A 27,398-nucleotide genomic window follows, 5' to 3' on the forward strand; every position below is an offset into this window, starting at 1 on the left:
ACCTGTTGTATGGCTTCTCCTGATGAAAGCCCACTGAGAGCCTGCTGCCATTGAGTGCTGTGCTGTCCCTCTGCTCCCTGTCCATCATGGGGAAGACTCCGCTGCTGAGAGAAGAGGGCAGGTGTAAGCGGAATGTGTTCGGTGGGTCTAAGGTCTCCTCCTCAAAAGGCAGCAGCGGCGGCAGCAGCAGCAGCGTCTCCCCAAAGAAGGACCATTGCAGGGAAGCTGATGCACTAATGTGAGTGTTCCCCTCGCCCTTCCAGGGTAGATGATTCTGAACCTCGGCTTCTAAGGTCCTCCTCATGTTCCCTGTTGATACAGCAACCAGACCCTAGGAATGGTGACTGCAGATCTGGAGGCTTGTCTGGGGAAAAACCATGTTTCCCAGTTCTTGCAAAGAACTCAGCTACAGCAGCTGTCCCCAACCTGAGCTGCCTGACACAGAGAGCACAACCCTGACAGCAGGAGGACAGACGCTCCACTCTCTGCCCAGTCTCTCTCCCAGTCCATCTCCCCACACAAACCTAGATCTTCCTGTAAACAAAGGATCACCTGATTACCCCGGTTCTGTTTTTAACTTCCCCAAACTCAGACTTACAGATTTTCCCCAGACAGAGCCTCATGCTGGAACCCAAATTGGCCTCAGATTTGCAATTCTCCTGCTTCAGCCTTCTAAGTGCTAGGATTATGAGATGGCCTCAACCCTGACACACAATGGTGATATTTTATATCCAATCCTAACAATGCCATTTATGTAAAACCTACAGCTACTTATTTGGCGTGTCTTTGAAAGTACACAAACCTGAGATAAAGCTCAGGAGTACAGCCCTTGTCCAGGACGCACAAGGACCCGGGTTCCAGAGAGGGAGAGGTGGTGTGGGGAAGACAGAGAAATAGAGAAGTGAACAGTGTACACACACACACACCACAGCAACTTCTGAATCTCTTATAAGTGTTACTGTCTAGTTGCAAGTATAGCTCATTTGTATAATATGGAGGGACTCCAAATTACCAAGAAATAGAGAGTATCTATCCATCACTCATGAGGAAGCTTCTTCAGGACCCTGAAAGTGCTCCAGGCCCTATTGTAAAAACCCTGGGCACTTAGTTACAAATAGGAATGGCCACCCAAATGGCCACGAATGTGCTTACTTGTCGCAGATAGGGCATGGGCACATCCTTTACAGCAGCAATGTATTGTTTTGTTTTGTTTTTTAAGAAGAATTAGAAAGCATACTTTTCTAAATGTCTCAGCACAACCTTTAGCCTATGTGTGCTGTCTACGGCCCTAGGACCCAAGGCAACATGCTGTTACCCAAGATGCAATGGTTTCCCATAATGTCTCATTTCTCCCAGAAGGTCAGATACCAGTAAGATCAGTGCTATGTGGGACAGCACAGAAGGAAGAGGTGAAAGAAGGGGAGTCTATAAAATATCTTACTACCGAAGAGCTCACGAAAGAAAAAAGAGTAAATGGGAGGAATCTGTGATATATTTCCCAAGAGTTGCAATTGTCAAGAAATAACTGTATAGAAAGACGGGTGTCTGGGGCTTGCTCTGAATTAGTTGAGATGCTAGAAGTGATGTAGGGATGGACATGTCTCTCCCATGTTGGAAGAGATTTGTCAAAAGCAGGCCTGGGCCTGCCGGTGGCCTTCACCCTGAGCCAGGAGCGTTTTGTTAGACATACTGTGTGTGTGGCTTGTGCAGCCTTTTGTCCTCTTCCAGGGAAGTCCTATGACAGCAGAGGGGGTCTCCACCTGATGTTTGGCACTCTTCAGAAGCTCCCTCTAGGAACCCCATCTGGAAGGGGTGCCACTACCAGCACCCCTGATACTTTTAAATTAAATTAAATGACCTGCCAATAAATATTCTATGAATTGGAACAGTGGTTACTAAGATCTTCACTGTCTTTCTAAATGTTAGAAGTGTAGCAGGCCTCGGCCATTATTATTTGAGAGAATAAATCCCAACGAGTCTCCCAAACGGTGGCAATTTCGATTTGCTTCACCTTCAGAGCTTCCTGTTTGTTGAGCCTCCTGAACTGGCACCAGCCCTGGATCACGTGTTCTGGGACAGTACCCTGGAGCTGAGAGTCACACTAGAGTCACACAGCTGGTTCTGTCCTCTCCTCAACACACACACACACACACACACACACACACACACACACACACACACACGATGGGGGGCGGCTCTCTTCTTCCTCCTCTTGCCCCCTTTCTCCTGTCCCTGCCTCCTCTCTTCCCTTCCCCACAGTATCCTCTTCTCTCACTTCCCCTCCACAGGTTTATGCAAATCTTTATCCACCTGTTGAAAAGCAACATTGGCACAGGCTTCCTGGGACTGCCCCTGGCTGTGAAAAATGCTGGATTGTTGGTAAGAGGCACCATGGGCTAGAGTCCAGGCTCATCCAGTTGGGTGGTGGAAGATAAGTCTATAGACCTCTGTGATGGGCAACTTTCCAGGACCAGGCTCTGCAATAGCAACTGTGCCCGTCAATTTCTTAGAACCAGCCGGGAAGCACACTGAGCACTCCTGGAGAGGGCAGCCGTTACCCAGAATCGGGCTACATCTGCAGAACCCAATCGCCACCCTCCTCTCCAGTCCCCAGGGGTTTATGCCACCCCCATCCCCTTTTACACGCCACTAGCCTTGTTCCTTTAAACGTGTATGTGAGTGACTCCTGTTTCATATCACCTGACAAGGCACCAAGCAGGGTGGCAAGAGACTCTCCAGTTCAAGGCCAACCTAGACTGAAGTGAGTTTCAAGTAAGCCTGAGCTACACAGCAAGACTATCTCAAATAGAAAAACGACACTTACAAGGGCTGATATGGCTTAGTTGAAGACTGGTTGCATAAAGCCCTGGGCTCAATCCTAAGCACTGAAATAAAAATAAGGATAAAAGCATGAGATGGTGTGTGAGATAGGGAACAAGGATGTCCTCGCCAATCCCCACGGCCCCTACACCAGCTGATGCTAGCTCCTGGCTTAGGCCTCCATTCAGAAACTGTACTGTGTCCTACAAACACGAAGGCTACAACTTACATGTACACATCCTAGAGTCATTAGGGAGCTTGCAATGGGACTCTTCCCCACAGTCCCGCTCTGGGCACACAGAAAGCCCCAGTTAGTGCCCATGGGGTTGCATGATGCCACGTGTAAGATTCTTTTCAGGCAACTAGTCTTCTCCAGGTCTGGTAAGCGGACCCTGGCTTCGCCCCATCTGGCTTCCGATGACCAACACTTCCAGCCGGAAGGAGTACTGCTTCTTCAGAGCCCTCTAGGTTCTAGACAGATGCCTGCAGAAGAGCCTTCAACCTCTGTAGCCTTGGCCAGATTGTCACTGCCAGTGTGCTCCGCAATGCCCTACTGACTCTTTACACTGCCCTCTTTGCCTCTGTAGGAGTATGCCTGGCCCCCAGGGTTAAAGATTGTTAATGAGACAAGAGGTTCTGCTATGTGGAGGCTGCCTCCTAATGGGGCTGAACAGCAAGCACTCTTGACCCTGCATGTGTTTCTTTGTGACAAAATAATGTCACCCAGGGCACATCTATAAAGTCACATTGTGCCCTTGCGGTCATGTCCAGAGGACTGTGATTCAAATCAACTTTGCTTCTTCAAAGAGACAGACTCACTCCCTGGAGCAGTGATCCTCAACTGGGAAGAGTGTTCTGCATCAGCCTCCACCCCTCCCCCGACAGTCTGCCATGTCCACCTGCCCAGGGTGCAGCCACACCCAGCTTTCTGTGTTTCACAGAGTGGTTCAAACTGACCTCAACAGACTCAAATGCCGGTATCCCTGAGGCCTGCTAATTAACTATCATCAGAGAAAGGCACAGCATCTCAAAGAGTACTTTGGTCTTTAAGGATCTTAGGAGAATGGGGGCTAAGGTGTGTAAAGGAGTTAAATTTACCATGGGGGGATTCTGGAAGAATATATATGGACGTAAATAACAAAAGGTCTGGGCTGTATGGAATGGTGACTCTTTGTTCCTGGAAGAAGTCTAGCCAGTGTGGGGCAGCCCCTTAACAGTGACACTAAATAGAATCCTGGGGCAGAGGACTTTGAGCTAACAGCTCATCATGGATAACTTCCAGTTAGTAGGTTAGTTAGCTGGTTGGTTGGATGGCTGTTTGGCTGGTTGTCTGGTTGGTTGGTTGGTTGGTTGGCTGGCTGGCTGGCTGGCTGTTTGGCTGGTTGTCTGGTTGGTTGGTTGGTTGGTTGGTTGGATGGATGGTTGGTTGGTTGGTTGGTTGGATGGTTGGTTGGTTGGTTGGTTGGTGTGCTCATTGGTTGCCTGGTTGGCTGGTGGGTTAGCTGATTGGCTGGATGGTTATATAGTTGGTTAGTTAGTTGATTGGTTGGATGATTGGCTGGCTGGCTGGTTAGTTGGTTGGTTGGTTGGTTGGTTGGTTGGTTGCTTGCTTGGCTGGCTGGCTGGCTGGCTGGTTGGTGTGATAACTGGTTGGCTGGTTAGCTGATTGATTGGATGGTTGTGTAGTTGGTTAGTTAGCTGATTAGTTGGATGATTGGCTGGTTGGTTGATTATAGCTCAAACTGGCCTCAAACTCACAATGATCCTCCTGTCTCAGCCTAAGGGCTGGCATTATTGGCATGTGCCTCCATATACAGCAAGTTTTCTGTCTGCTTGGGTCAGATGCAATCCAGGATGGTACACATGCTTAACAAGCCCTCACCACTGAGCTACACACCCAGCTAGAGATTCTGTCCAGACTGCGTGAGCGAGGCCATGGATGCGGCCAGCTTTCATCTCACTGTTTTTCCTGTCCTGCTCCTCCAGGTGGGACCTGTCAGCCTCTTGGCCATCGGGGCGCTCACAGTGCACTGTATGGATATCCTGCTGAACTGTGCCTGCCATCTCACTCAGAGGTCAGAGCCCACATCTATCACCCCATGGGCCCCATCCCAGGGCCATTTCTCCAAGCTAACACCCCTCCTTCTCTGGATGTTTCCAGAGGTAGCAAAGGGATTTTGGAAGAGTCTCGAACAGAAACTGCCGTATATTTTGCGGAGCCACCTAGGCTTATGCGTTTGAACCCTTGGTCCAGCTTGTGGCACTGTTTGAAAAGGCTGTGGAAAGTTAGGAGGCGGAGCTTGTGGGAAGAAGTGGGCCTTATGCTTCCTCTCCACTGTTTTCTGGTTTGTTGGTGTGAGGAGCACCAGTTTCACACAACTACCCCATAAACTCTACCATGGCTTTCTTATCGAAGTAGACTGTATCACCTCAGACTGGGACAGAATAAACTCTTCCTCCCTTAAGTTGCTTCCTGTCAGGTGTTTGGTTGCAGCAGAAATCAGACAGGCCTGTAGATCTGTAGTAGAGGCTTCCCTAGTATATATGAAGCCCCTGGGTTCCATCCCCATCACCTCCAAAAGAAGCTAAGATGGCATCTTGGTGCAGATCCAATTTTGCAGCTAGTGAATTAGAAACCACTCTGGCTCTCACACCCCTTTGGGCCCCTCTCTCCTCACCTAGAGGTACCAAAGGTATCAAAACATGCAAAAGTGCCCTATGGGCTACTGAGTATGTATAGTGTCCTCAGACATCCGATTGGTTTGTTCAGGATTATGGGTTGTTTTTTTAATCTGTATATATGTGTGCACCTTCATGAGTTTATGTGTACCATAGGTGTGCAGGAGTCCCTTGAAGCCCAAAGAAAGCATCAGATCCCCTGAAATTGGAGTTATAGATAGTTGTGAGCCACCATGTGGGTTCTAGGTCCTCTCTAAAAGCAGTAAGTCCTCTTAACCGCTAAGCTATCTCTTCAGTCCCCTTGTTTTTGATTCAGGGTCTCATGTAGCCCAGGCTTGCCTCTAAATCACTATATAGCTGAAGATGACTTTGAATTCCTGATCTTTCTGCCTCCACCTCCCAAGTTCTAGTAACAAAGTCATATAATTCCATGCCCCTTTAATGCAGGGCTGGGGATCGAACCCAGGGCCTGATGTATACTAGGCAAGCCCTCTACCAAATGAGGTACAGTCCCATCCCCTTCTTTTTCTATTCCTCTCCTTACTGCAATACAGGCACTTTATCAGGGCCACTTGTTCACAAAAAAAAAAAAAAAAAAAAAAAAAAAAAAAAAAACCTTTTTAAGGCAAATTAATAAAAATGAAAAAGATAGCTAGTTAGCAATGATGTGAGCAGGTTGCAATTGCTTCAGTCATTAAAAGTTGCCTGTAACTCCAACTTCAGGGGATCCAATGCTCCCTTCTGATTTCTTTTAGTACATGCTCACAAACAGACACAGGCTTATACATCTGAAATCTTAATATAAAAACCACTGAGCGCTGGAGAGGTGTTGTAGAGCTTTCTTTCTCAGAAGGAAAAATAAATACTCTTGACAGTACAGAATAGTGATCTCCTCAGGACCCAGCCACCCCCATTCCATTCGGGTCCTAGTCTGTCCTCGGAAGTGAGGGAAGGTCTTATACAGAAGTCAAGGCAAGGTAACCTTGACGCAGGAGGATTGCCAGTTCAGGGCCAGCCTGGGCTATATCATGAGCATTTTTGAAGCAAGGATATAAAGTAAAGGTTTGCATAGACTGGGGCTATAGCTCAGTGGAAGGACACTTGCCCGGCTAGTGAGTTCAGTCTCCAAGACTCATCAAAAGCCAGACAAAAAGGAGCCAAATCGCGGATGTACCTGGAGCGCGTGCTGGCCAGAGCGCCCTTTCACCTCATAAACCTGCCACACGGCAAGGCTTTGCTCATTCAGCAGCAAACGGTGCGATTCTGTTGAGCCATGGGCTTTGCACAGTTTCTGCACTCCTTCCAGGAGCACCCTGGGATAGAAACTGGTTTTATTCCCATTTTACAGATACTTTGCTCTGAGTCACACACATGGGAAACGGCAGAGCGGTCTTTGATGACTTGAGTGACTTTATTTTTTTTTCAAATTAGTTCTTTTAAAAGTTCATACAAAGTAATTTGTGTGAAATGTAATATTCTCCCTCCTTCGACTCTTTCCAGATCTACTCTCTCCCCACCCTCCCAGCTCTATACTACCCTCCTTTCCTTTCCTTTCCTTTCCTTTCCTTTCCTTTCCTTTCCTTTCCTTTCCTTTCCTTTCCTTTCCTTTCCCTTCCTTCTTTCCTTCCTTCCTTCCATTATCAAACCACTCTTAACACCCAGGGACTCTCTGAATGTCCTCTCCCTGAGCCCCAGGTCCTCACACCACCTGCAAGCACCAACCTGCAGACGGTTGCATCAGTCTGGCTTCTTCCTCTGACTGAAGGCTCTTTCATTTTTCTCTGACATAAACATTTAAGAACAATGGTCTTTTATCCAACTGGGCACTTGCTCCATTTTTGTTTTGGTAACTTCCCAAACTGTCTTTAACTCTTTATGTAGTCCAGAATGGACTTGATCTCTGGATCTCCTGCATCTACCCTCAGAGTCCTGGGATGACAGGCACACTGGTTTAGAAGGCTCCATAAAAGTTCTAAATCCCCTCCCCCAGTCCCCTGGCCCTGCAGTTAGCACTGTGCATGTGGCATCTGGCCAGCAGCTGCTCCTCCCTGTTCCCACCCAGAACCAGAAAGGTCCAACTACAGAGCCATCCACTCCCCTTAGAAGAGATTGCTTTCACCTTTGCCGAGGCTCCCAAATCTCAGTGTAAACCAAGACATCGTGGCCGGCCACGCCCTCTCTGCCTCTTCCTCCTCTCCTGCTTTGCATGTTTAAGTCAAAGCACAAATACCACTTATTCCAAAGGACAAAAGCAAGGAAAATATGTGTTTAAAGCATGTTGCCGGGTGCATGCCTGTAGGGAGGTCAGAGCGTTTCCACCTGCACAAGTTCCAGGCCATCCTGGGCTACATGAAACCCTGTACACCACCCCCACCCAATCTATTAGTGCATAAGAATTGTACAAACAAATAAGTAAACTCGTGAAAGTTGCATAAGTGGTGTCACTATTAGAGAGTTCACAGAACACTCCTCACTAGCACACAAACACAACAGTCACCAGCTAAGGCACATTCTGTATCTTTAGCAAACGTGTTTTAACTTAAGCATCATGTGTCCTTTCACCCTAGACTGCAGAGGAGTTTCGTGAACTATGAAGAGACCACAATGTACAGCCTGGAAACATGTCCAAGTCCTTGGCTGAGGACGCACTCAGTGTGGGGCAGGTACTGGTCACACGTGTAATACTTACTGTGATGGAACCGTGATAGACTCCCCCCACCTGCCCTCACTTTATGTTTGCTCACACAAGGTTTTTCGTCGTTGTGTTTTACTTTAAAAGATTCTGTTTTATATTTAATGATATCTCTGTCTGTATGTGAGTATGTGCATATGGACCCAAGTTCCCCTAGGTGGCCAGAAAAGAGCATTGGATGCACTGGAGCTGGAGTCACGGGTGGTTGTACGTCCCCTGATGTAGGCGCTGGGAACTGAACCCAGGTCCTCTGCAGGAGCATAGTGTGCTCTTAAGCACTGAGCCATCTCTCCAGCCCCTGATCTCATGGGTTATTTTTAAGCAGATAGACTATTTTTGGCAATTACCAAGCAAGATAGAGTATCTCCCCACTGCCCCCACCCCCACCTTAATACACCATGTTGTATGTGAGCAGGAAAGGGCATGTGTTAACTGCTTTTTTTTTTTTTTTTGAAAGAAAAGAAAAATGAGAAGTCATACAGCCAGGGTGACCTTGAACTATCTAAGAATCCAGGGATGGTGGCCACCCATAGACCCCACCATGCTAGGTTAATGTACAAATTGAAGCTTCAGAAACTAGGCTAGAACTCTACCAGCTGGTAGAGCTTGAGCTCTAGTTCATTTTATGTTCTCTTGTACGTTACTTAGAATTACATGTGTAAACTTGAAATTCATTTTCCTTACTGGCTTGCTTAGTTGTTCGTTCGAGACAGCGTTTCCTGCATACCAGGCTGGCTTTCAAACATGTTCTGTAGCCCCAAGTTAACCCTAGACTCCTGACCCTCCTCCTTCTTTCCAAGTGCTGGGAATGCACCTCCACAACTAGCCTGAAATTAGATTTCTTTTTTTTTTAATCTAACAGCACGTGTCCTGGTGCTGCAACACAGTATCCGAGGAAAGCACCTTGAGGAAGAAAGGGTTTATTCCAGCTCATTGTTCTAGGGGATTAGAGTCTGTAGTAGTACCAGGAAAGGCATAGCAAGTAGGACAAGAGGCAGCTGGTTACATTGTGTCCACAATCAGGAAGCAGAGAGCGTCCACCATGGTGTTCCGCTTAACTTTCTCCTTTTTATTCAGTCCAGGCTCCAGCACAAAAATTGGTGCTGCTCACATCTAGGGTGGGTCTTCCCACCTCAATTAACTAATCTTTTTTCTTGTTGCTCTTTGTTTTGTTTTTTGAGACAGGATCTCTCTACATAGCCCTCAGTGTTCTAGAACTCACTATGTAGACCAGACTAGGCACATCGTTCAGCAGCACAGCTGGAGGCCCTGGGTTAGATCTTCAACACCATCATGCACATGAGAGTGTGCTCATGCACACACACACACACACACACACACACACTGATGGTGTTCAAAATGCTTTTCTGTTTAAGCATCTTACAAATCTTCAATAGGACTCCAGGGTAAGATTTCACTGCCCTAGAAAGATTGGGTAACCAAAACTCTCACAATAAAATAACACATAAAAAGTACAAAAGACCTTGATAATGGTGGGACAAAGACACCCCTAGATCTTCAATGCAACCTTCTCAGACAGTTCTTCAGGCAGTGAGTCAACACCTCAGCGGCTGTGGTGCCCTCCACACTGCCTACCTCAGGCTCCTCAGTCGGCATGTATCTCTCTATATCAGGCAGATGAGGTCAGGATCCGTGTCTGATGATGTCTTCAGTAGATATGAAGGGCAGCAGTAGCCCTTGATATCACTGTATCCATGCCTATTGAGATGGAAAATTATACAACTCAGAGAAAGCAACCGAGTCATTCAAAGCCACAGAGAAATGTATTGTCAGAGCAAAGACTAGAACTCAAGATGTCTACTTTCCACCCACCAGGATTCCATTTTCCCATTTCTTTGGAGATCATTAGCTGAGGGAATTTAGAAATACTCAGGGAAGGAAATCTTACTTCAACCAGAGATTCTTCTTTTTCATTGTACTAAGAGGAACTCAGAGGCTTGAGTAAGAACCACTTCACCATACAGATAACGATCATCTAATGCTCAGGCTTTAGATGAAAAACCACCGGTGCTGAGCTTTATAAAGGAGAGATCCCTAGTGCCCCTGTCAGGGCGTCGAGCTGAGCACCTCGCAGCCCATGTCACAGGTATCTCGTGACAGAATGGAGGACATAAAGATCCACACTGAAATTCTCTTAACAGAAAAATCAGTGAAAAACCTTCATCTAATCAAACCTTTTGGCCTGAGATCAGCTCACAAGATACACTCAGAGACGGGAGACCAAGATAAAGGATGCCCAGAACATAGGATACGATGACTGGACAGGTGGTCTGCCAACTCATTACCACCAAAAAGTAAAACGTCGCAAACAAAATGGAGCTGGGATGCAGCTCAAAGGTAGAGCACCTGCCTAGCACTCATGAAGTCCTGAGTTCAATCCCAGGCACCAGAAAACAAACAAACAAAAACCCACAGATGGAAGAATGTGGTAATTTTTCAAATGTAAGAGCTGTAATTGAGTGCAGTGCACAGGCTTGCCTGGATCCAACTTTATAGTGGGGGTGGGAGGAGGTGCGTGTATTAAGAGAGATCCGAAACCACGGGACAACAGACCATTGTCCCCAGAGGAGCCGAGTGTCACTGCCTTTGTCATCTGCCTGACGACTCTCATCTGAAGGAAGTAGTCACACAAAGACACCACATTGACAGAAGGCCAGCCTGAACTCTCCAAAATGACCTGATGAAAAAACGGGCACAAATGCATGCAAAAATATTCCACAAGGAAAAATAAAGACAAAAGAGGTCCAGCCAAACACAGCATATAGCTTTGGAAAAATTTTAACAAAAAATAAAAGTTAAGTCAGATATAGTGGCAAACTTGCAATCCCAGCACTTGGGAAGTAGGGGCAGGAGAACCAAGAATTCAGGGACAGCCTGGGCTACATACGAAGTTTAAATCTAGCCTTGGCTATGTGAGACTATGCCCTCACTCCCTCAAAGGTATTTGTAAGATAAGATATATAAATTAGAGGCTGGAGAGATGGCTCAGCAGTTAAGAGCACTGGCTGCTCTTCCAAAGATGCTGAGTTCAATTCCCAGCAACCACATGGTGGCTCACATCATCTGTAATGGAATCCTATGCCTTCTTCTGGTGTGTCTGAAGACAGTAATAGTGTACTCATATAAGGAAATAAATAAATCTTTAAAAATGTTTAAATATATATATAATTATATATTTGATGTTAGTTGATTTCTGTCTATTAAGGATTAAAAGAAATCTGCCTAAGGTGTTTCAGGTAGATGTTTCATGACTTCTGAAATTATCATGTAAATGGCTCTGAGTGCTGTGTGTGTGTGTGGGGGGGGGGGGGTGTTGTGAATATAATACCCAGAATGCAATTCAGGGCCAAAGGTAACTACGAATGAATTTCATTAGAGTGAATGGATGTGGGTGGTTATGGTAAAGCCAGCGCTATCAGAGTAGAGGCAAGAAAATCAGGTTTTCAAGGTCATGCTTGCCTATCTGAATAATCAGAGGCCCTATCTCAAAAAAAAAAAAAAAAACTGTCAAAAAGCCAGAGTTTGTGGCTGTTGATTTCTACTGTATTATCAACCTTTTCTGAGGGGATGACATTTCTCAAAATAAAACCACCAGAAATAATTGTTTTGAAAATGAAACCGGGAGGCTGGAGAGATGGCTCAGCGGTTAAGAGCACTAACTGCTCTTCCGAAGGTCCTGAGTTCAAATCCCAGCAACTACATGGTGGCTCACAACTCTCCGTAAAGAGATCTGATGCCTTCTTCTGATGCATCTGAAGACAGCTACAGTGTACTTAGAATTAATAATAAATGAATCTTCAGGCCAGAGTGAGCGGGGCCAACCAGAATGAGCAGAGGTCCTGAATTTAAATTCCCAGTAACCACATGATGGCTCACAACCATCAGTACAACTACAGTGTACTCATACACATAAAATAAACAAACATTTAAAAAAGAAAAGAAAGCGAAACCCACCCTAAACAATGGCTTCTTCCCCTCGCCCCCCCTTCCTTCCCAGGTACATCGTTAGCTTCCTGCTGATTGTCACTCAGCTGGGCTTCTGCAGTGTGTATTTCATGTTCATGGCAGACAACTTACAACAGGTAAGGAGGGATCTTCTGGGCAGAGTGGGAGGATAGCAGTTAGTGCCGCCATAGCCATCGAGCCTGTCTGCCATATTAGACCACAGTTGGGACCAGAGCAAAGCCAAAGCCCCTAACCCTCAGGCTGGAAAGCATCTCAAGTTGTCACTTCCAAGATGTCTAATGAGCTACCTTCCCTTTATCTCATTCCTAACATAAGACAAGTCAGGCAGAGCCTTTGCGAGACAGAGGAGCACACCCAGCCAGGCAGGAAGAACAGTGAGCCTTCTAACAGAGGGACTGTCCAGGCAGAGGATGTGCAATTCTCAGCCCCGCCCCGCTTCACCCACAAAGTCTAAAAAGGATGTGCTTGTGTAACAGAAACCCTTTTCTAGTCATGTGAGCAGGGAAACCACCACTTCACAGGGAAGGAGACATTGTCTATCAGACAAAAAGAGCAGTGAGCCTTTAGGTTTTATACTGCTCAATGTTTCCCATCGTCAGAATCACACGCACACAGCTAAGGCAGATAGGTTTGCCCAATAAAACAAAGGACACCCAAAACCAGACAGAGAGGTTCACATCTATAACACCAACATTTGGAAAATAGGAGCAGAATGATCAAAGGATCAAGGTTTGCTACATAGCAAGTCTGAGGCCTACTCTGAAGAGTACATGAGACCCTATCTCAAAAAGCGTGGGTGGAGGGATGGCTCATTCAGTAAACTGCTTGTCTTGCCAGCCCGAGGGGGCCTGGTTACCATCTCCCAGGATCCCCATATTTTAAAAAGCCAGGCTTGGGCTAGAGAGATGACTCAGTGGTTAAGAGAACCAAGTACTCTTCTAGAGGTCCTGAGTTCAATTCCCAGGAACCATATGATGGTTCACAACCATCTACAATGGGATCCGATATCGTCCTCTGGTGTGTCTGAAGACAGCTACAGTGGACTCACATACATAAAATGAATAAATAAATCTTAAAAAAACAAAAAAGCAAAACCAAAAAAAAAAAAAAAAAAAAAAAAAGCCCTGGGCTTTATGGCCTACAGCAGTAATTCCAGTGCTGAGGAGGCGGAGCCAGATGGGTGCCTGCAGCTCATTGGAGGGCCAGCCCAGCCTAACTTGGTCAGTACCAGACTAATGAGAAATCCTATCTCAAAAACCAGGAGGGCCACACCTGAGGAACATGACTGATTTTGTCCTCTGGAGCCCCCAGCACCACCAGGAACACACATTCATGAGTGCACAGACACACAGGAGACACTCATCGATGGGACTGCAGAGATGTCTCAGCAGTTAGGAGCATTTGTTGCTCTTTCAGAGCAGTGAGGAGCATTTGTTGCTCTTTCAGAGGATCTGGGCCTGGGGTCAGCGCCCAGCACCCACGTGGTGGCTCACAGCCATCTAAAACTCCAGTTCCAGGAGATCTGACTTCCTTTTATGACCCCTCCCAGTACCAGGCATGTACATGATGTCCAGGCAAAACATTTCACACATAAAAAATTAAATAAATCTGAAAATGTCTTAAAGATTTATTTATCCATATGAATGTTTTGCCTGCATAAATATGTGTGCACTACACACTCGTGAAAGTCAGAAGAAGGTTTGGCACTCCTGGAACTGTGAGCTACTATGTGGGTACTGGAAATTAAACTCATGTCCTCTGTAAGAGCAGCCAGCATTTTTTTGTTTTGTTTTGTTTTGTTTTGTTTTGTTTTGTTTTGGTTTGGTTTGGTTTGGTTTGGTTTGGTGTGATTTGGTTTGGTTTGGTTTAAACCACTGAGTCATCCCTCTAGCACTGAAAAAAAAAAAGACATCTGGCTATACTGAAATATCACACAAGTCATGAATAATGTCTTTCCTGCTGTGGCAGTAAGTTATCAGTCGATGAGCTGAAATCCTAAATGAAATGGCTCTCAGTGATTCACAATTGACATCCTGCCTTTCGCTGGATCTTTCTGGCAGATCGTGGAAGAAGCTCACTTCACCTACAATGTCTGCCAGCCTAGGCAGAACCTGGTGAAGAGCTCCATCCTGGACACTCGCTTCTATATGCTCACCATCCTGCCCTTCCTCATCCTGCTGGTGCTCGTCCAGAACCCACAGGTGTTGTCCATCTTTTCTACCTTGGCCACCATCACCACCCTGAGCAGCCTGGCTCTAATCTTCGAGTATCTCATCCAGGTCTGAAACCACTCAGAAGGGGTCCGGGTCCAGGGTTTCTGAGGCATAGGTGGGAAGATGAGGAAGGCGGTCAGTCCCCAGCTCTGAGCCTAGGTGATTTGTAGGAACACTTCTGTCCCACAGCTAGGAATCACTATCATCTACACCCTCATCTTCAGCATCATGGTGATATCCAATAACAGTGAGTCACTGGGAATTTAGTTGCTCAATGCTTTCTGTGGTCCGGTGTTGGGCAAGGAGCTGTGGATTTCATGGCTCAATAATAAGAGATAAAGAAGGATGTCACATTCTCTGTCAGTTCAACAAGTAAGAAATACCACAGCAGGGAGATGGGAGAGGGATCAGCGGGTAAAGTGCTTTTGCTGCCCTAGCATAAGGACCTGAGTTCCCATCCCCAGTATCCACATGACAGCCTACCACAATAGAGCGCGCAGTGTAACCCCAGAACTGAGAGAGTTGCCGGGCGGTGGTGGCGCATGCCTTTAATCCCAGCACTTGGAAGGCAGAGGCAGGCAGATTTCTGAGTTCGAGGCCAGCCTGGTCTACAGAGTGAGTTCCAGGACAGCCAGGGCTACACAGAGAAACCCTGTCTCTGAAAAAAAAAACCAAAAAACAAACAAACAAACAAACAAAACCAAAAGAACTGAGAGAGTGGAAGGTGTGTGGGGTTCACTGGCCAGACAGTTTAGCTGAAATGGTGAACCCCAGTTTCAATGAGAGACTCAAAAAAATAAGGTGGAGAACTATAGGGAGACATCAGATATATTGACCTTTGGCCTTCACATGCACTGGCATGGGTGCACGCATGCACGAGCACGCACATACACATACACATACACACACACACACACACACACACCACACACACACCACATGGAGATGTAGCACTGGTCAGTGGACAAGAAATATGTAGCAGCTGACTAGATGGCTCAGATGCTTGCCTCCAAGCCTTAGGCCCTGAGTTCCATACGCAGCTCCCACAGAGAGGTAGGAGAGAACCAACTCCCACAAGTTGTCTTTTTATTTCCACATGCACACCATGGCACATAAGCCCACCTTGTCCCTCCACTATAAAATAAATGTATCTAAAAAGTTTTAAAGAGAATAGAGATGGTGAAGGAATTTGATCTATTTGGTATGAAGGATGTTGCATGATATCCTGGATCTTTGGAGTAAAACAACCAAAAAATAACATTTCTATCCCAGTTTCTAGAAAAAGTCACTGAGGCACAGGAGCAGCAGGCAAGCAGAGCTTTCTGGTTGGGCCAACTGGTTTACCTCCCATTACTGACACTAACATTCCACCATTGTTGCTTCATTTCTTTGATCATGAAAGTCTTTGGAATTATATTAGTATCCTGTTGCTGCTATAACAACCACAGATCTGGAAGTGGTTTTAAACCACTTTAAAAAGTGGTTAAGGGGGTGATTGTTTTAAACAGTCTCATGTAGCCCAGGTTGGCTTTGTAGCTAAGGATGATCTTGAGTTTTTGATCCTCCTATCTCTACTTCCCAAGTGCTAGACTTATAGACATGTGCCATGACACCCAACTTACACCATGCTGGACATTAAACACATGACTTTGTGCTTATTAAGCAGGTACTCTACCAACTGAGGTATAAGCTAAGGTATTTTTAAAAAATTTTTTGCTTTCATTTTCTTTGGTTTTAAGATATTTTTCTTGAAACAGGGTTTGATAAAGCTCAGACTGGCTTCAAACTCTTAAAGTGTTGGAGGGTGGTCTTGAACTTCTGATCTTCCTGCTTCTACCTCCCAAGAGCTGAGTTTACAGGCATGTGCCACCATATTTGGATTTATGCAGAGCTGAGGATCAAACTCAATTCTTCATGCATGCTAGGCAAGCACTTTACCGACTAAACTACATCCCCGGCCTTAAAATAATGAAGACTTCATCTATTATGCTAGAGATTCCACTGAGCCAGCTAATCAGGGATCAGCAGGGCTGTATTCTTTTTCTAGAGGTTCTAAGAGAGAGTCTGCTTTCTCGCCTTTTCCAGCATGCCTTGGTCTGTGGCCCTTCCATGGTTAAAGCCAGCAACACTAGGCTAAGTCTTCCCATACTATAGTCTTATGTCCTCTTCCCTACCTCTCTTCCTCTTTTAAGGACCCTTGTCTGATGCAGATAATCCAGGTTAATCTTCTTGTTTAAGGTCTTCAGTTTAGCATCCTAAATTCCTTTTGAAAACTCAGTTCTCTAGCCAAGAATGGTAACATGCGCGCATAAACCTAGTACTTGGGAAGTTAAGACAGGAAAATAGCTTGGCCTACATAGCAAAAACCCAATACAAACACAAAACAAAACAAAACAAAACAAGACATAGTCTGACTAGTTTTGAGACCACACACCTTTAACCTCAGTTATTGGAAAGTAGAATCAAGCCAATCTCTGTGAGTTTGAGGCCAGCCTGGTCTACACAGTGACTTCTAGGGCAGCCAGGGCTATATACAAAGACATGCCTGCCAAAGGACCAATCAACCAATCAATACCATGGCAACCTGGTCTACATAGACCATTGCAACAAATAAATTTATTTAAGTAGCATAATCTGCTCACTGGGATTAGAATGAAGACATCTTTGAGAAGCCTTTATCCTACCAACCACAGAAATCTAGTATTAATCACTCCTTACTTGGCTATAGAGCAAGTTTAAGGCCAGCTTGGGCTACTTGATAAAATGACACAAATAAATTATCTGTGTCTTTGATGCCTCTGTACTGACTGCACATCCCTGAAGGGAATGATGGGAAAGAGGTGTTAATGGGCAGAAAAAGAGGACAAGCACCTTTACCTGGCCGGTGCAAGTAGCTTGCCGATTAACTTTGAGCAACTTCCTTCTTCCACTATTCTGTCTGCTCCACGTTTAAGACGTTTAAGACGAGGAGACTTCCCACAGCCTCCAGGTAGAAGCTACAAAGTGCATTGGCTAATGGATAGACAAACAAACCAGATAGAGATGTGGGAGAAAGAACAGAATATTACTTAGCATTAAAGAAAATGAGAGGGTGTTTTTAAGATTTACTTTTATTTGTGTGTGTGCATATCTTTCTCTCTCTCTCTCTCTCTCTCTCTCTCTCTCTCTCTCTCTCTCTCTCTCTCTCTTCCATCTCCTCTCTTCTCCCCCTCCCCCCTGCCATCTCTTGAAGGCCAGGAATGAGATTCTAATAAATGCTATAATGTGCATGAACCTTAAAAGACACTAAGTTAAGTAAAATAAGCCAGACATAAAAAAGACAAATGTCACAAGCTCCTACTGACAGGAATTACTTAGAACAGTCATATTCATATAAGCAGAACACACACACACAGGTTGCTAAGAGATGGAGAACAAAGAATTAGAGTTTCAGTTTGTGTTGGCAAGAAATTTCGGTGATGAACAGTAGTGATGTGAATGTCACAGAGTGAATATACTCAGATTGTAAAATGACTAAAAGGAAAAAGTGATATTACCTTACCACAATAAATTAGACTAAGTAATTAAATAAGTTAGGCTAAGGATATGGTTGTGTGCTCACCTGGCATGCAGGAAAACTGGGGTTCCATCTTCAACATTGCATGAAACCAGACCAGATAGTGTACACCTGTAATCCCAGCACCCTGGGGTGGTGGAGGCAGGAGGACTAGGAATTCAAGATCATCTTCAGGGGCATGTATAATTCAAGATCAGCCTGGAATGCATGAGACTGTCTCAAAGTAAAATGACTAATTAAAACAGTTTTTAAACTGGGCTGTGGTGGTGCACACCTGTAATCCCAGCACTCTGGGAGGCAGAGGCAGGCAGATTTTTGAGTTCGAGGCCAGCCTGGTCTACAGAGTGAGTTCCAGGACAGCCAGAGTTATACAGAGAAACCCTGTCTTAAAAAAACCAAATCCACCCCCCCCCCAAAAAAAAAAAAACAAAAACAAAAACAATTTTTAAAAGATAAGACAGTAAGAGGGCTCTTTACACTATCTCTGTCATCAGACGTGACCTGAAGTGACCTCCTCACATAAAGTCAACGCCCTTCCTCTCTTTCAGGCCCCACACCACAGCAACCTGCCCCTGGTTGCAAGCTGGAAGACTTTCTTGTTGTTCTTTGGCACGGCTATCTTCACCTTTGAAGGCGTGGGGATGGTAAGAAAGATGAGGTGCCCCACAGGACGTCCGGCTGTGATTCCCCTTGTCGCCCTACCCGTGCTGTGGGTAGTGCAGAACAATTCTCTCCCAGGGAAAATCTACACCACCAAGGGCACCTCTCAACCTAGACCACACCTCAAGCTCCCAAGGCAAAGATGGAGAATTTACTAATTAGCTCACACTGAGCAGGATGTCTGGGCAATAGCAAGAATGAGACAAGATGAAGGGGGAGTGAGCATATGGAGGGGGTGTGGCCATGTGGAGGGTTATGGCCATAAAGCTGAAGTGATGTGGAGGGCGTGGCCTTTCCAGAGGTGTGGCTGTGTGAAGGGTGTAGCTATGTGGTGTGGTGATGCAGATGTAGCCTTGTAGAGAGGTGTGGCCCTGTGGGTGGTAACCTAGAGGGGCATGACCATTTGGAGTGAGATGACAACATAAGAGAGTGTGACTCTGTGGAGGGTGTGGTTATGTGGTCTTGTGGAAGGATGTGGCCTTGTGGGGGCGTGTAGACTTTTGGAGGGGTCCCTACTATCTACTAGAACAATACCTGTGCCCATAAGGGAACCTAACAGAAGCCGTCTAGGAAAGGCTATGGCAAGCAAGTGTATTTCCTAGAGATGGCCCACTATTTTGCATGACTGTGATGGGTGAACTCTGGAAAGGCACAGCCTCAGAGACTTTGTCTCAGGATTGCCTCTCACTGCTGATATGCCTTTCTTGCCATTGTTATATAGCCTAATGATTCCTGGACATCAACCCACCCTGTCAGGCAAATTTCCTGCAGCTCAACATGAAGATGAACTCTCATGAATTAATGCTGCTTAGATGAATTAATGACTTTATAGAATTCCTGATGTAATTTAAATAATTTTAGGAAGAAAGTTTAAGGAGATGGTTTTAGTTGTTTTACCAGAAAGATGTAATAAAGTTAGAATTGAAAATAGAGCATGCCCCTCCTCATAGAATAGTAAAATCTACATAATAAGGAATGAGATGAGTTTTCATATATTACACTAAGAAGAGCAATAGACTTGGGATAGATTTGTGATCAAGGAAAAACATTTATTCTAGGTTGGGCCCAAGGATGAGGCCACAGGTGTGCACTATGATAAAGCAAGGCCATGGGAAACTGTTGCTTTGAACTTATAATGAGCTTATAGAATGAAGCACTGCTTTGAACTGACTATCAACATCCTCTGTAACTCCCCATTTGTGTAACATGTTATCTATGAATAACATGCATATCATGTTATTTATAAAGAATTTTTATATAAGAAGGTATAAAATAGTCTGAAAGAAGAAGTAAGTGTGGCTTTTGGGACTCTGCTCCACCCACCAAATGTGTGTGTGTGTGTGTGTGTGTGTGTGTGTGTGTGTGTGAGGGATGTCTATATGTATGTACATATATGCCTATGTAGGTATATATGTATGTGTATAACTATGTATGTGCACTTGTGAAATTGGTGAATTTCACAAATTCATATACTCAGGTCTAGCCAGAGTATATATGTGTGTGCATGTATATGTGCATGTGCATGTGTGTGTGTGTGTGTGTGTGTGTGCGCGCGCGCGCGCCTGACTTTTTTATTTTCTTCCTTTTCTTTCCACTCTGGCTCACAAAGAATTACTGAACTCCTAGCCTCTCACCTGGCCAGTGAGGGGCCCTGAGCCAGAGAGAAAAGAGTTCAAATAAACTATCCCTTTGTTTTCTTACTCCCCTGGTATCAGCAGGAGTTGAGTTGCCAGCAGCCAGTGGCAAGAGTTAAAGAAATTAAATATTCAGAATAGCAAAGAGTTATAGAAAGAGTTAAATTTCCAAAAGTAAGCAGCATTTGGCCATGCAATACCCCCTCAACTGCCTTTCTCAGGCTACTGGGTGCCAGGAAGCTCCGCCCCCAGCAGGGCTTATGTTGTTTATTGTTTTTGTTTTTGTTTTTCGAGACAGAGTTTCTCTGTATAGCCCTGGCTGTACTGGAACTCATTCTGTAGACCAGGCTGGCCTTGAACTCAGAAATCTGCCTGCCTCTGCCTCCCAAGTGCTGGGATTACAGGAGTGCGCCACCACTGCCCGGCAGGGCTTACATTGAATACCCACACTATGACCGCTCCTTTCCACCTTGTCTTTCCTAACCTTTTGCTTTTAGGTTCTGCCTCTCAAAAGCCAGATGAAGAGCCCACAGCAGTTTCCTGCCGTGCTGTATCTGGGGATGTCCTTTGTCATCTTCCTCTACATCTGCCTGGGAACTCTGGGCTACATGAAGTTTGGCGAAGACACTCAGGCCAGCATCACCCTCAACTTGCCCAATTGTTGGTAGGAAACTGATTCCTCAAGTGGGACAGAGAGGCATGGGAGGTGACAGTTGGTGACAGAATGAACACACGTGAATTAGTTAACCTTTAGCAGAAGAAATGAACCGTTGTCGGTCATGTTAGCTATGATAATGGGCGAGTTTGAGGACCTCAGAACAGCAGCCTTAAGCTTCATCGTTGAGGATTCCCTGGAACAAAGGAGAATGTCGACCTTAGAGGATCTTGGTGACCTTCCCAGCTCACACTGTCTAGGTGCAGTGGAGACTTGAGTACAAATTTGACCCTAAAATGCAGAGGTCCTAAGGTGAGTGACATAGAGCTGTAGGGCAAACAGAAAGTGAAAACTGCACAGTAGAGCATGTGTGCAGATTGTCTGAGGCCCTAGGTTGGTTGATGATGATGATGATGATGATGATAATAATAATAACAACAACAAATTTATTTTTTGTGTGTGCGAGATAGGTTCTCATATATCCCAGAATAACCTCGAACTTCCTTTGTAGACAAAGCCAGCCTTGAATTCTTCAGTCAACCTGCCTCTGTTTCCCAAGTACTAAGATTATAGGCATGCACTACAGTACCTGGTAATACATATACATACATAAATGTAGGCATGCACCGCAGATGGACTGCTACTTGGGCCAGAGTATCCCCAGCTAGAACCCAGCCTAGAGTCTGTGCCTCCAGTCACTGACTCCCTCACCCACCCATCTATCCATCCAGGAAGCATCTTAGGCGGGATCTTCAGAGGAGGAGTTAGACAGCTAGTGACTAAGTACATGTTCTAAAACTAATTGATGGAATCCACACTCTGGTTCCTCCACAGCCGTGGGCCCGCCTCCCACCCTTCTGTAGAGTAAGGCTTACACAAGTGGTTTTTCTTATCACGCAGGACAGCATCATGATGCTGTCACACAAGTGCTTAACTCTTTGTTCACACTGTGGTGTAGGCTCTCATTTGAACAGATCAGCCACAACTAGGGTGCAACAGCTTAAACTTCTAACTACAGATAAAAAGGTAGTCTTCCTGTCTTACTTCCCACCCCAGGCAAGGAAAGGCCTAGAAACCTTTTGTCAACAGCATGAATAATTATTGCACTCCCTGGCAGCAATTGCTTTAATATTCAGAAAATACTTAGAAAAGTGCTGGGTACGAAGCAAGCTCTGTGGATGTCATCACGGTTATGGGTCATCACAGCCTTGGGCTTTTTCAGGTGGGTGGGGTGATGGTGGCATCCATGTTTGCCAAAGCCAGAGCAGTAGAAAGAGGACAATGTCACCAGCCCCACCCCTCCTCGCTGTGTTCTGCCAATGACAGATGAGATCATGAATGTGGAATTCCTTGAAGTTGTGCATTAATTTATGCAAGCGAGGTATCTTAATACACTGCTCTTCTTGGCTGATTGTGCTTCGTCTAGCTATCCCGGGCAGAGCCTTTTCATTCTGGGGGTGGCAGCTAAATACATGGGCAGTGAGATCCAGTCAGTCTGAGTGAGCGAGTATGCGTGAGCAGACAGAAAGGAATTCACTCTTGAGGGAAGTCTTGAATGGACGGGGTCGACGGGTATATAAAAATCACCATTTTATATCAAAAGAAAAAGATCTTCAAAACATACAAAATAAATGCCAGTTTAAAAAGAATTACAGTTTTGGGGGCTGAGTGGATAAATCAGTTAAGTGCTTGCCACAGAAGCAGGAGGCCTGAGTTTGACCTTCACTGTTCACATAAAAATCTGGGTTTGGAGGTATCTGCTTGCTCTCCTAGCACTGGAGACGTGGAGACAGGCAGATTCTCCTAGCACTGGAGACATGGAGTGTGCTGGCCAGCCAGCCAGCCAAGCCAAACATGAGAGTTCCAGGACACACCAAGAGACCCCTCACCAAATACAAGCTCGACTCCCCTACATGCCCGCACACACGTGTGCATGTGCATACAGTAACACACACACATAGTGCAATGTCAGAGACTGAAATGATTCACACACTATTTTGACAAAACTGCATAGACTAGGACATTAAGTGGGCAGTGTGTCAGTCAAGCTGTGGTGGCGTACATCTGTAATCCCAGAACTCTGGGAGGCAGAGGCAGGCAGATTTCTGAGTTCAAGGCCAGCCTGGTCTATAGAGTGAGTTCCAGGACAGCCAGGGAACCTTGTCTCAAAAAAAAAAAAAAAAAATCAAAACAGAGAGAGAGAGAGAGAGAGAGAGAGAGAGAGAGAGAGAGAGAGAGAGAGAGAGAGAGAGAGAGAGAAGAGAAAACAGTGTGTCAGTAGGCATCAAAATTTAAAATTATTGCTGGGACCTGATGCATACATAGCTCAGTGCTTGAGTGCTTACCTAGCATACACAAGGTCCTCGGTTCAATTTCCAGCACTCATAAACTAGCGTGGTGACTCATGCCGCTAATTCCAACAGTTTAGAAATGAAATCTGGAGATCTAGATCATTGTTGACTGCATATCTACCTTGAAGGCTGGGACACAGGATGAGACCCAGTGTTAAGAAAAAAATAATTTAAAAATCATTTTTTACTTCTGGGGTTGATGTGCAGATAATATGTAAAAATGTACATATTCCTGTGCAGATGTGTGTGGTGTATGTTAGGATAAGCAGATGTGGGATATGTGGGTATGTGTCATATATGCTGAAATGTGCAGACATAAGCTACGTGGTGTGTATCAGGGGGGCTGGGACATGCAGATATATGTAAAGATAGTCTTTGCTGCATTGTTTCTTGGCAAAGACAAAATAATCTAAGTTTCCCATTAACTGTGGACTAGTTGAAAAACTAAAAGAAAAATCTCTGTGCTGTTAAAGAGGAGCACCGGGCATGTGTGCTCACAGGGAAGAACTTACAAGTATTTGTTTATCTACTGTCTTGAGATAGGATCTTGCTATATAGGCCTTGTTGACCTGGAACTCACTCTACATACCAAGCTGGCCTCAAACTTGTGGTAATCCTCCTGCCTGTGCCTCCCAAGTGCTGGGATCAGAGGCACGTGCCACCACACCCAGCTTTAGGTTTGATGAAATAACAAAGATCATCATTTCATAGAGTCGTGCCACCTGCATCTGAGGGTGTGGCATCTGAGGGTATGGGTGTGGCTCCCCCACTTTCTGTTTGATCGTAGGCTCAGGGCTGGAGAGGTGGCACAGTCAGTAAAGTGCTTGCCACCCAAACATGAAGGCCCAACTTAGAACCCTCAAAACCCCATATAAAAGCTGGGCACAGTGGCTCACATCAGGAATCCCCAAGCTCCTAAGTGACATAGGCAGAGACAGAAGACACCATGGAAGCTTGTGGCACAGCTGGCCTGACAAATGCAGCAGTGACTAAAGACAGAGAGGCCATCCCAAAGATGGCGGAAGGCTAGGACAGACACTTGAGGTTGTCATTTGACCACCACATGTGATTCATGCCAAGCACACACATTTTTAAGAAATTTAAAAAGATTCTCTGTACACAGATTATTTCTAGAAAACTGCAAGGGAACTTCAATGAGAATCAGGGGTGGGGACAATGGTCTTGCCTGTGTGGCTGCTATACTGTGACTATACTAAACACAGATAAGACATTTGTGATTTTTAAATAAAAGATTTAAATAACAACTGGGGGGATAGGAACTGGGGTTCCTATGACTTTGGAACCTCCAAGAATGTGGGCTTCCTCCCATGTCCCCTCTGAGCTAGTCTGACCCCAGTCACTGTCTTCTGACCTGTGAGGGTTCTAATGAGACCTGAGCCACCTTCCCGAAGCCTGGTGGCATCTCACCTCCTTTCCATGCTCTGCCTGCAGGCTGTACCAGTCAGTCAAGCTGATGTACTCTGTGGGCATCTTCTTCACCTATGCCCTCCAGTTCCATGTCCCAGCTGAGATCATCGTCCCCTATGTCGTCTCAAGGGTGTCTGAGAACTGGGCTCTGTTCGTAGACCTGACTGTCCGCACAGCCTTGGTCTGCCTGACCTGTGAGTAGAGAGGCAGTCATAGGTTTCTATGGTGCATGTCATACCTCAGAATACTGCCTACCCCAGCAGCCTTGGCTCTTCCACTTGCCTCTGTGAGCTATACAATGGTTGTTTCCTCGCTTCTCAAGTTTCCATCTGAAACTGGCTTAGAGAACTATCACTAAGAGACCTTGTCTCAAGGGAATAATGTAGGAAGTGATAGATGATAGGACAGGACACTTGATTCCCTCTTCTGGCTTCTACATTCACATGGGTGCATGGGTGCATGTATGCATGCACACACACACACACACACACACACACACACTTTTTTTCTCCCTACAAAAATGATCTTTTTAAAAATCACTGGGAGAGAGCCAGGGTCCAGAGCTGAGGTGCCTTCCCCGATCCTTGAACTACAAAGCCGTGCTGTTGGGGGCTCCCCTCTTTGGAGCACACTCAGTGAGTCTCCGTTCCTCTCTCCCCGCAGGTTTCTCAGCCGTTCTCATCCCCCGCCTGGACCTGGTCATCTCCCTGGTGGGCTCCGTGAGCAGTAGCGCCCTGGCCCTCATCATCCCGCCGCTGCTGGAGATTGCCACGTTTTACTCTGAGAACATAAGCTGTGCAACCATTATCAAGGACATCATGATTAGCATCCTGGGCCTCCTGGGGTGTGTATTTGGGACATACCAAGCCCTCTACGAGATGACTCAGGAGACCCACTTTTCCATGGTCAACTCTACAAGGCTCCACACATAATTCCCTATTTTTATTTGAATAGTTCTTCCTTCCTCCTGCCCTCTTGGATTCCCATTATATATGTTCATCAAAACTCAGCATCTCTATTAATTAGCAGTTTCTTTATCTTCCAAGAAGAACATGGATGCATGCTTGATTCCTGAGAATCTCTGGTCTACTGGTCCTGGTTTTTTTGTGTCTTGAAACTAAAAGCAGACCAAATCTTTGATACCATCAGCTTCAAAAGGCCATGCGAGGCCATGCGTGCCTGTAGTTCCAGTGCCAGAGGAAAAGGGAGACAAGTGGATGCCTGAAGCTCACTGGCCAACCAGCCCAGCCAATCAATGAGCTCAGGATGACTGAGAGACCCTGTCCCTCAAAACCAAGGTAGAATGCAATCAGGAAAAGATGCCTGATATCAACCTCGGCCTCCACATGCACATGTGTGCATATGTGCATGTGTACACATGTACATGCATATACACATGCCCACACTGATAACTACTTGTACAGATAATGAGTAAGGCCATGAGGTGATCCATCATTAATAGCAATTGCTGCTTAGCTTAGGGTTTCTACTGCTGTGAAGAGACATCATGACCATGGCAACTCTTACATGAGAAACATTTCATTGGGGCTAGTTCAGAGGTTTAAATCCATTATTGTCACGGTGGGAAGCATGGCAGCATGCTTGCAGACATGGTGCTAAAGAAGTAGCCACATCTGGATCTGTAGGCCGCAGGAAAAAGAGTGAGTCACTGGGTCTGGCTTAGGCATCTGAAACCTCAAAACCTGCCCCAGGTGACACACTTCCTCCAACAAGGACACACCTACTCCAACAAGGACACACCTACTCCAACAAGGATGCCCTTCCTAATAGTGTCACTCCCTGAGACTGTGGGGGCCATTTGCAGTCAAACCACCACATTCAACTCCCCAGCCCCATACGCTTGTAGCCATGTCATAGTGAAAAATATGTTTAGTCCAATGTCAAAAGTCTCCATGGTCTATACGAGTCTCAGACTTGTTTAAAAGCCCAAAGTTCAAAGTCTCTTCTGAGACTCGTAAAATGTCTTAACTGTAATCCCCTACAAAAATCAAAATGAAAAAGCAGATCACATACTTCCAACATATGATGGCACAGGATCTACATTACCATTCCAAAAGGGAGAAGGGAACATAGGGAGGAAACACTGGACCAAAGCAAACTGGAAAGACAGCTGAGCAAACTCCACTCTGCACCGCCATGTCTGCTGTCAATGCACTCTTCAGATCTCCAACTCCTTTCAGCTTTGTTGACTGCAACACACTTCTCTCTCTCTCTTGTTGTCTGGCATCTCCAACATTTTGGGGTCTCCAAAGCAACAATATCCTCTCTAGGCCTCCTAATAATAGTCCCACTCCCTTCAAGCCTGTGGGGGCCATATCTTATTCAAACCACCACACAGCTCTTGCATTGGACCCAAGGTCGGCTCTTAGCTCCTATGTCAAGACAGCTCATAGTGGCTGGGCAGTGGTGGTGCACTCCTTTAATCCAGCACTCAGGAGGCAGAGGCAGGCAGATTTCTGAGTTCAAGGCCAGCCTGGTCTCCAGAGTGAGTTCCAAGACAGCCAGGGCTACACAGAGAAACCCTGTCTCAGGGTAGGGATGTAGGGGTCTTGGGGTGGGGGAGGGGAAGACAGCTTATAGTGGCCTGTAACTCTAGTTCTATGTGATCTCTTATGGCCTCCAAGGGTATCACTGGCATGTCTAATGGCACATCTGTCACACACACACACACACACACAACTTTTAAAAATTAAAAGCAAATA

General features: G+C 45.8%; 1 protein-coding gene across 1 annotated transcript; it reads left to right on the plus strand.

Annotated features, from left to right (window-relative positions):
• LOC127695061 (proton-coupled amino acid transporter 3) lies at window positions 1–25,640 on the plus strand. Its single transcript, XM_052196938.1, has 10 exons — window positions 1–238; window positions 2,289–2,379; window positions 4,807–4,895; window positions 8,067–8,162; window positions 12,210–12,294; window positions 14,239–14,457; window positions 18,496–18,591; window positions 20,739–20,905; window positions 24,700–24,869; window positions 25,339–25,640. The coding sequence occupies exons 1-10, from the start codon at window positions 87–89 to the stop codon at window positions 25,605–25,607; spliced, it is 1,434 nt and encodes a 477-aa protein (XP_052052898.1). The 5' UTR covers window positions 1–86; the 3' UTR covers window positions 25,608–25,640.
• The last annotated feature ends 1,758 nt before the right edge of the window (window positions 25,641–27,398 follow it).

The sequence above is a fragment of the Apodemus sylvaticus genome, chromosome 10, assembly GCF_947179515.1.
Source record: "Apodemus sylvaticus chromosome 10, mApoSyl1.1, whole genome shotgun sequence".
In the NCBI taxonomy this organism is placed as follows: domain Eukaryota; kingdom Metazoa; phylum Chordata; class Mammalia; order Rodentia; family Muridae; genus Apodemus; species Apodemus sylvaticus.